Below are 10,111 nucleotides of genomic sequence, written 5' to 3'. Positions count from 1 at the left end.
TGGTTTGAGGAATAAAGAAAAAAACATCAGGCATGCGTTGCTAATTAGGGAATTGCACCAAACTGGTCGATTTAGTTGACATTTACGCTATTAATAGAACTGAGATAGACTGAATATAAGTTAGTGTGAAGACATTTAAACAACAACCTGGTAAACGTGCAACACAGTTATATGTTTACAGTTTGGTAATTGAAAACAACTCAGGGGGCTATTGTCCTTAATATGATACTCTCAAACATGATTTTTGACAGTCAATATTTTGAGTCAACAGAGATGAAAAGAGTACTCAAATGTTGTACTACTAAAAGTAATACCCAAGTGTAGTAATACTCAAGTAAAAGTAATCCATTTAAACTTTTACTTAAGTTAAAGTACTATTGGTTTCAAGTACCAAAAATGTAGTAATTATGGAGAATGGCCATATCAGAATGATGTTTATTATATTAGCGAATTATAAAACAATGTATGTATTACATTCAATATTGAAAGGCGTGGCTAAGTTTAAACTATTCTATACACTCCTGAGTGGCTTGTGAACTTCCCTTGGGCATCAAAACAGTGTTTCTCAGTCCATGATACTAAATCATAATTAATTTGTTGATTATATTTTGATATATATATTTTGTATTATTCAGCTGAATGTGTGAAGTAACTAAAATCCTGAAATAAATGTAGTGGAGTAAAAAGTATAATATTTCCCTCTGAATTTGTAGTGGAATTAGAGTATTAGTTTAAAATGTGACCGTTAGGAAGAGAAAACAAGTCATTTGAATATGTTTACTTGGGTTATGGGGAATTGTGATGCATTATTCTATTATGTCCTGATGTCTACCTAATAAATCAAAATCAAGGTTAAAAAACAGACTACAAATTATAACATGTTATGATCAAGTCATCTTAATTTCGCTGTTGATAAATTATTGAATGTAATCATCAACAAGTAATTGACCATAACAACAAAAAAGAACATTCAGGTACAACTGATTTTATTTTACAGTTTCAGTGGCTACTTACAACTTAGGAACTTCTCTGAAATGGTTTTACCATCATTATTACTGTGTACCTACTTGGCAGTATAACCAGCGAAATAATATTGAAGGAGACAATGATATCTTTAAATAGTGTTTACACTGCTTGTGGTGGATTAAACCACAATGTCATTCAAGCAAACTCACTGGCTAATTTAAAGCAACCTGTAGATAATAGTAATTAAAGCAGACCCAGATTAGACCTGGATGTATATGACTGTGCAGACATTCAATAAAGCTTTATCTATAAATTCATGTTCTGTCTGTAGTCAGGTTTACAGGAACAAGGCAGTAAGTGCTTCTCCTTCTTGTCTTTTCCCACACAGGGTTGCTCCAGGTGTACCTGGGTCCACGAGCAGAGATCTCAGGCTGTTTGAGAACAGGACTACAGTTGCAGCCTCAGGTGAGGGCGTGGCACAGCTTTACTGGAACAAGCAGTTTGAAGGGAGAGGCTACAGTTTTTAGTAAGTGACGATGGATGCGCCTCCAGCGTGGAACTGTGCTGCCGTATGATGGGCCAAAACACAGGGGGAAGGGCGAGCTCGTTGGACAGCACTCCTACAACTGGCTGGTGAGGCGGGTGGCTGTAGCGCTCCCCTGTCATGAACGGGAAAAGTGGAGGAGAGTGAAGTCTGAGGGGGCACCGGGAAACATTGGAGTCTGAAGGAGCGCGAGGGGCGCAAACATCCCTCGTTTTATCCACATGAGGAGGAGGACACAGACGAGGACGGATGTTTCTGTCAACGTGTGATACGGCAACGTCCTTTTTGTCTTCGGTCCTGGCTTCCTCCGGTCCCACCTGGCTGCGATGTGGTGCCTCCTCCAGACTGTGGTCTCTGGAGAGGGGCGAGCACCGCTGACCTTTACGGAACTTTGCCCTCCTGTTTTTGAACCAAACCTGGATGAGAGATTAATAAACATCAAAGGTAGGCCTATGGGAACGTGGGTCGACATTCAGAGGCAATCCTGATATGATCAAAGTAAAGACAATGAAGTAAATACTTTTTTTTGAAAGCCTTTGGTAGTAATCTTTTTTTTTTCCATGTGAGGAATTGAAAAAGAAAAGGGCAAATTTGTTGTTATCACATAGATAGATAGATAGATAGATAGATAGATAGATAGATAGATAGATAGATAGATAGATAGATAGATAGATAGATAGATAGATAGATAGATAGATAGATATACTGCAATAAACACATAGATATGTACAAATATAGTGTTTGTACTGAATAAGTATTCGTGTTGACAAGAATCATATTGTCGATTTTCTTTCTCATTGAAGTTACATGCCAATATATATATTTTAAAGTTAAATGCAACATGCAGCTTTGCATAAACAACTACACACAGTGTTGTTTCAGCAGGTTTACAGCCGTGTGTTGGGCTCTCACCTGAATGCGAGCCTCTGGCAGGTTGATGCAGACCGCCAGCCTCTCTCTCATCCCGACATCCGGGTACTGAGTCTGCTGGAAGGCTTTCTCCAGCGCCTGCAGCTGCGTCACGGTGAACGCCGTCCGGCTGCGGCGCTGCTTCTGCTGGTTTCCATACCGAGCCTCCAGAATGAGCTCTGTGAGGACAGAAGGAGTCAGAAGTTACATTTTCTGCAATAAGGAGCCAATGATTGACCTGATTTTAGACTTTTCTAATCATTGTGAATGAATAAGTGAAATAGCAACATAGTCCTGGAGTCCAAAAGTCACGTTTCTCAGTCACGTGATGAATAAGAGGACCAGGGTGACCCACCTGCCAGTCTCTCCGCCACAGAGAGGGTGTGCACGGCGGGGCTGGCTGGAGAGTACACGTGGTACTGCTCCGCCATCTGGTGGTGCAGGTCAAACAGCATGGAGTGAACACCGTGGAGGGGATACGCGCCACCACCGCCTGACGTCCCGCAGAAATTCAAGGAGTTCATGTTGAATCTAAGGAAGCAGAAAAAAAAAACGTATTTAATTCGCTTAATTGAGTATTTTGTGTATAGACAGCGAACCCGAGGACTCTCAAATCTGAGCCAAAGTAGATTCAACTTGAATTGCCTTGTTGCTGAAATATGCTCCATAAATAAAGTTGCCATGCCAAAGGTTCAATTGATTGAGGGAGCAATTACTGTAGAATAAGTAAATAAATATGTTATCTGTTCATTTGATAAATTGTTATCGACATATCTCCGACAGAACATCATTATTACAACGATGGCTAACATTATACCTCAATACTTCTTAAATGATTATCATTATTAGGCTACGCGACTCATTTCCTCCTTCATTTGCATATTTTTATTCACTTTTCACATTGTGAACACGGTATTTTATAGGTTACCTAATACAGCTGATGAAATGGTAATTCGGTTGGTAGAGGCAACATTTGAAGTAAAACAGTGATTCTGTTAGACGGCTTGTAATCTACAAGAAGAAACACACGTGACACCTATGTTACATCTTATTTCCATTAAAGCAGCATTTGGAACTCAAACAACTGATTCATTGTCATCATACAACGACTCAGAAAATAAATGTTCCTTCATTCAGAGAAGAAAATGAAGAAAACGTCATTAAAACCTTGTTGTTGTTGTTGTTGTTGTTGTTGTTGTTGTTCAGGGTCCTCGGCAGTTTACCTGAGATCCAGCGCGCGGGGGAATCCAGGTGCGCTCTTACGCGCAGAAGTCTGGACGTGTTGAGCGGTGTAGTCCAGTATTTCCTAGTCCAGTTTGGCCCTTAAATCCTCGCACACCAGCGCTCTTTGTCGCGGCAGCAATCTAATTCTCCGAAACCATTCTCACCCACGACAATTTAAGAAGCATTTACCCAGGCTCCCCTCAGCCATTAGCCAATAGAAAGAAAGGTATTAGCCGGGATTAGGTGGGATGAGGGAAGAGAGGGGGGTTGCAAGGAGCTCAAGTTTTTGAAACTATTGAACTTGAGAGATTTATGCCAGGGATCCCCCTATAAGCGAGCGTTTCATTCCCTCCAGTTAAAACAATTAAAACAATGCGGTCGGCTAATCTCCGAGGCAGGACAGATTAAAATAACAGCGTTTGATTGTGCTCTCCCCCTCAGCCCTCTTTCTCCCACATCGTAAGGCTTTGACAGTCTCCCCTCGGAGAGGTTTAGTTTTTTCTCTCTCTCTCTCTATGGGTTTGTTTTGCTAACAGGCACCATATTTTGCCCATAAACTGTCACCATGTGAAGTTAATCTGAACCTGCTCAATGAGAACTATTTCTTTAAAAATCTAGCTCAGCTAAATTAGAAGTCTTCCCAGGAACAGAAAACAGGAACAAACTTCGAAAACAACATGAAGTCTAAGGGGCAATTTGTCATAAACACTTTCATCAGCTTCACTTCTGCATTTCAGAAAGCGGTAACTTGTAATTACTTAGTTTAGTTACAGTTTTAAAGTCAAGTCTTCTATCTCATGTCACTTCTACTACAATTATCTTCATAAATTATCTAAAGTTACCTATTATTTTTGTTAGTTTAGATACTCATAGTTTATTTACTCATAGTATAATGTAGTTGTATGCTATACTGGCATTCACTTTTTTAGATTTTTGCGCAGGGTTTGTCAACAATTATACCTTTTCCTACTTTATAATATTCCAAATTGATCTTATAAAGCTTAAAAACTATGATGTATTGTTTGAAATTGCATTGCCGAGCAGGTAAAAGTTGCCGATCCATTTGGTGCTGCAGCTGCACTGGAGCTGTGAATGGAGGACTTGTCGTCTTTGTCGGTTTACAAGTTGAGATGAGCCAACATGGACCTCCAAATGCTCACAAAAAACATGGAAATGTGAACATCTGCAATGACAACTGCAATCTCCATCTGCTGAGGAAGATCATGTGATATGAGTCAAAGCTGCAGAACAGCAAATGGATCTGGTCTGAGATTGTTTTGCTTATTAAAATACTGAAATACTGTTGACACATCAATTCATTGGTAATAATGTGATGCATAGTGCCTTGTCAAAGAAATCACATCACTCTCACACACAAATTACATTTATATTAAACTTCTACAACTATATATGAGTATTTCTATTGCAACTTTTACAAAAGGAAAATATCGTAATACTTCTTCCAATCCCTAATAACTAATTTTCCATCACTCCAACAACATACATCATGTCTATATGTAAATCCTTCAGTTGGATTAGACAGTAAAAAAGCATTTTTAAATCTGACAAATGTAGGAGACAGGAGTGTAATTATTAGTTTGAAATGACATTTTCTTAAAGTTTATTTAAAATATAATTGTATTAAAGAATTGTTTTAGTTATTTAGGAAATCAAATCTCTAAAACTCCTATTTTGCAACTTGTTGCATACAATCAGTGCAGGTTGGATTTCACTTCACATTCTCATCTAACAACGTAAATAATTGTACATTCCTCCATCCGATTAAGACATGGAACATTTGTGTACTAATAATCACAGGTGTGTGCAATGTCTTGAAAGTCGTGTACTTGTACACAGATCTTCCTGGTTCACTTCTTCCTCTCAAACTGCGCAGACTTCTAAAATATGTGAAAATGTTTGTGCTCTTTTCTTCACGTTTTTTTTTTTTCTTCCTCCTCCTTTTGCCGTTCTTGGCTGTCAAGCCATATTAGTGTCCGATAGAAATAAGTCATTTAGAAGAGGCTCTGTCGGCCAGCCCCTCAGCCCCACTAAAAGCTCCAGGATTAGGTCCCAGAGGTCTTTGTCTCCGCAGCCCACAGGATTAGGGGAGATTTACTGCGAGGAGAGAAAAAAAAGTAGTTATTTCATGGCACTTTCATGATGAAACCTGGCCAAAGCTGTGTTGGCTGGGGGGATTAGAGGCACACAAAGAGTGTGGTTGTGTGTGACCCTCCCCATCCCAGAGCTGCCACCACTGACTCACTCAACGCCCCCCCCCCCCCCCCCCTCTCTGGATCATTTCCCCTTTCTATGGGCCAGGCAGGGCTTCACCTCCTACCCATCAAGACAACCAGGGTTCAGTCTAAATGGTCTCTTGTCATCCAGAACGTGCTGACTGACTCACTCGGCGAGCTCTAAACAACACTACTGTCATATTCCTTGAAGGCAATCAGCGGTTGTGTAACAGGCCTCGGTGCTGCAGGTCGAAATCACCAGGACGGGAGTGTTTTGCATGAAAGACTTCGGTGCAGAGGTAAATGAGAAGTTACTGGATGCGAGTCCCTCCTGTAGTGTTTAAAACCCGCTTAAAGGGAGTTATCCAGCTCTTAGAGGATCCACTTACACATGCATGGATTACAGTGAATAAAAGACAAAAGGCTAAGTCACATCACTGACAGTCTCACTGCTGAGCAGGTGGGAACCCGTGCAGGTTTAATAACTGTTGTCACACAGCGAGATGGAATTACAGTAAGAAAATGACGACGTGAATAGTGAGTAACTGTCACAACATCCCGTCTTCATCCCACCTGATGGCAAATAACATGAAGTTATTAAAGTATATGTTCCTGTACACTGGCTGAATTCATTGCAAAGCCGATACCAGGCGATATACCTTCATTAACGATGGTTAATAAATCATCTAAATCACAGCTACCAACAACAACCTGGATTATAACAGATTTATTTATCAACCATTAAGAGCAACCTTATTTTTAAACATTTTAAAAACAGTCATTTATCAAAAGAATGAACCAAAAGTGTTGATGTAAATCATTTGGTTGGATAGAAAAGCTTAAAAAAAAAGATCCATTACCTTAAATTGAATAAGCAAAACACAAAAATTGACTCAATCATGGCTGCAACTAATGATTATTTTCATTCATGTTTAATCAAATAATTTTGGCTCATTCCAGATTCATAAAGCCAAACAGTCCAAAACCTAAAATATATTGTACTATCATTAAGTAGGTAATTATTAGAGAAGACTAAAAACAACAGAAAATGTTGTTCTTTTGGAAACAGGAACATTATATTTCCATTTTTGACCCAAACCGCTGATTACTTTTCAAACAAATGATCCGTGGAACAAATCTGATCAAAATTCTTAAGGATTTTGCTCCTTCATTTTTCTGTCCATAGACTAATAATACTAATAATTTCAGCTTTTCTCCTTCCCTTGCCTATCTTTATCCACTTTTCACATTGTGAATACAACAATAAATAAGTAGCTAATACAGCTGTATGAAGTGATAACAATTCGGATGGGAGAGTCAACAATTTAAGCAAAACAATGTGATTTTATGCTTTTAATTTACAAGAAGAAACACATTTGACGCCTAATTTACATATTATTTCCATAAAAGCAGTATTTGGAACTCAGAAACTCAGACTTAATACACCCACATTTTAATTTAAATGTATTAATGAAATGAGTGAGGCGGTGGAAGTAAAGGAGGACGGAGGGGGCAGTTCATGTTCTTCCTTTCTTCTTCTTTTTGGTCACTTGAGCTTTTTGTTAATGTCTCCTGTTTAACAGATGTTTCAGAGAGCAGTCCTCCCCTTATGTTCAAGCGTTCTTTAATTACTTATCAATAGTGGAAATTTGTATTGACAAGAGCCTGTCAGGAGGGGACCTTTGTAGTTGTCAGTTATCTCAAAGGAAGCCCCCCCCCCACCCCTTCCCTCCGACGGGATCGATCGGCATGCGGGACACAATTGAGGGGCCTTTCGGGGGCCGCCGCGATGGAGCGGGAGCATGTGGGCCGGCGAGGGGCGAGATGGAGGCTTCTTCCTCGCGGGGAATCGATGGGGCCGGCTGGCCTTTGACCTGAGGGAGACGAGGCGAGCGGGCGGCGGGTCAATCGGTCCTCTTAAGCCCCGGGATCAAGCTGTGAGGCCTGACACCGGCTATGACACACTCGGGGCTTAGAGTGACACTGACCCGGCTGCAAACACACCGAGGACACACACCGAGGACACACACCGAGGACACACACCGAGGACACACAAGGAACTCTCAATCTCAAACTCAAACTCAAACACAAACACCCACACGCACACACACGCATGCATGATGCATGCACACACCACACATACACACACACACACAGACACACACACACCGCCTCCTTCATGAGACCATGTGACCTGTTCCATTCCCATTAGCTCTTTCTGCTCTCCTCTGTGGCGTCTGCGAGTGCCGCCTGAGCAGCAGATCGATACGAGGGACGGCGTGTAGATCAGACTCTTGATTGGGCGAGAGAGCTATTTATTAAGGACGAGGGTCAAGGCCACCAAACGGGGGCCGGACGGGGGTCCAAGGGGTGACCTCAGACCAGCAGAGAGACTCTGACCCGTTGAAGCCGTCGTCCTTTCAGCAGCAGCTTTAAGACCCGGTGATGATACAGACTGTGTCAACAAAGACTTTACACTTCATCCAAACTGAAGAGAAAGAAAGTTGCATGGAAGCTGGGTGAGTTCAGGGAAGTATGGACACTATAAACATGAAAAATAGTCGCACAAATACAGACATTCAATGGCATGAAATGCCCGAATTCATGCACACGTTTAGCATTTTGAATGTTATCACTTTTCTGGGTTACATGGCTCCCTTTCCTATTTTCTGAAAAAAAGATTCATAAAATAGTTTGAAAATAAAATAAAGATTATTATCTGAAGTCCTAGATCCCTCGCGCTGCAACGAATGATTATTCTGAACCCCTATTTCCTGATTAATCTCTTAACAAGGTGGTTCTGTAGATCAAATCAGTTAATCGGCTGATTGTTCCCGTCTGCGGGCAGTAAAGTGTTTATTTGCTCTGACTCTCGCCAAGATAATGCAGCTCTCCATCTCTCAGCATGGGGTCAGTTTGGGAGCCCGGCCTGCGAGCTCCCTCCCCCCTCCCCCTCCTCCCTCATGACCCTCGCTAGTCAAAGGTGATCACCGGGGAGGGAGAAAGAGAGGCACTGATCGAATTTGATAATGAAGACGACCCCTCTAAGCTGCTTTGCTCCACATGTTCAAAATCTCCGGCAACACTCAATAAACACTAGGAAGCCCCCCTCCCTGTCACTGGAACATTGTGTAGGTATTGATCCCAGCTAACTGGCTCTTTTAATACCTGGGGTCCGTGGCCCGGCCTGGGGAAATGCATACTGACATGTGACGGGAGGAGCTTAGCAGGCAAACACACCGAAGAAAGGATGGGCCTCTCAGTTTAGCATTTCTCTCCTATTTTTTCTCAATTTACACATCTGCTGAAGAAAGGAGAATTACAGCCGCTGCACCTGCTGTTAAAAAGGGACATATAGACGGCGAGAGGCCCGGCACTGTACTGAGAAAAAGCTGTCACACTGTCAAAAACTATTTGTGCAGCAGGTGGAGGAAGTCTTCCGATATTTTACTGGAGCAAAAAGTAGCAATACAACTGTGTAAAAATACTCTAAAAAGTGCTAAAATGAAAGTATCATGACCAAAATGTTCTTTAATATCAAAAGTAAAGGTAAGTTCTGTTCATTTTAAAAGGTTTGGATTACTTCATTACATTATTGGATGTAAAATGATCAGCAGAATAGAGGACTGTTACCTTTAAAGAACTCATAAGACAACTTTGAGCTACTTTGAGTTCTGTTAACTCACATTGTTAAAGGCAGCCGAGTAACTCAGGTTAAGTTGAACCATCTTCAAAGTCCACATACTTTTGAGTAGTTTTATTTGTAACCGATACACTGATCAAATATTGTTTGTGTAAAATCTTACTGAGCAGAGCAACCAGTAACGATAATGTAGTGCAGCAGCATAAAATTGGAAATATTTGAGTGAAGTACAGATACCTTAAACTTCTACAGTACTTAAATAAGTCTGTTTACTTCTGCGGCGTAAAGACAGGGCGACATCTTCTTTGAACTAATATCTTTTAATAGAAAAAGATAAACAACCAAAAATGGACAAATACAAAAGGAAACATGGAGTATGTACAGCACTCAAGTTTTTTTCAGTCATTTTCAACATAGAACTGCAGAGATTAGTCGGTACTCACTTAATGATAATGGTCTGTAATTAATAACCCAGGACTAATTCAACAACTTAACTGTGTCTTTTCTACCATACCTGCTATCACAACACTCCTGTGGTTTCATTGCATGCAGTGCACATGACACAGAGACATTGGTGGGTATTGTATCACT

At 40.8% G+C, this 10,111-nt stretch overlaps 1 protein-coding gene across 1 annotated transcript; it reads right to left on the bottom strand.

Annotated features, from left to right (window-relative positions):
* Positions 1 to 1,011: 1,011 nt before the first annotated feature.
* On the bottom strand, positions 1,012 to 2,850 carry dmbx2 (diencephalon/mesencephalon homeobox 2). The gene is made up of 3 exons (XM_068590143.1): positions 2,775 to 2,850; positions 2,423 to 2,598; positions 1,012 to 1,926 (listed from the first exon to the last, which is right to left on the bottom strand). Exons 1-3 carry the CDS (start codon positions 2,848 to 2,850, stop codon positions 1,414 to 1,416), a joined length of 765 nt encoding a protein of 254 aa, XP_068446244.1. The 3' UTR covers positions 1,012 to 1,413.
* Between the last annotated feature and the right edge of the window lie 7,261 nt (positions 2,851 to 10,111).

This window comes from Clinocottus analis, unplaced genomic scaffold, assembly GCF_023055335.1.
Source record: "Clinocottus analis isolate CAN_PGR_092001 unplaced genomic scaffold, fCliAna1.0.p SCAF_23, whole genome shotgun sequence".
Classification (NCBI taxonomy): Eukaryota; Metazoa; Chordata; class Actinopteri; order Perciformes; family Cottidae; genus Clinocottus; species Clinocottus analis.
Note: the sequence above shows the minus strand (reverse complement) of the source record. Positions and strands in the feature narration are given on the sequence as shown.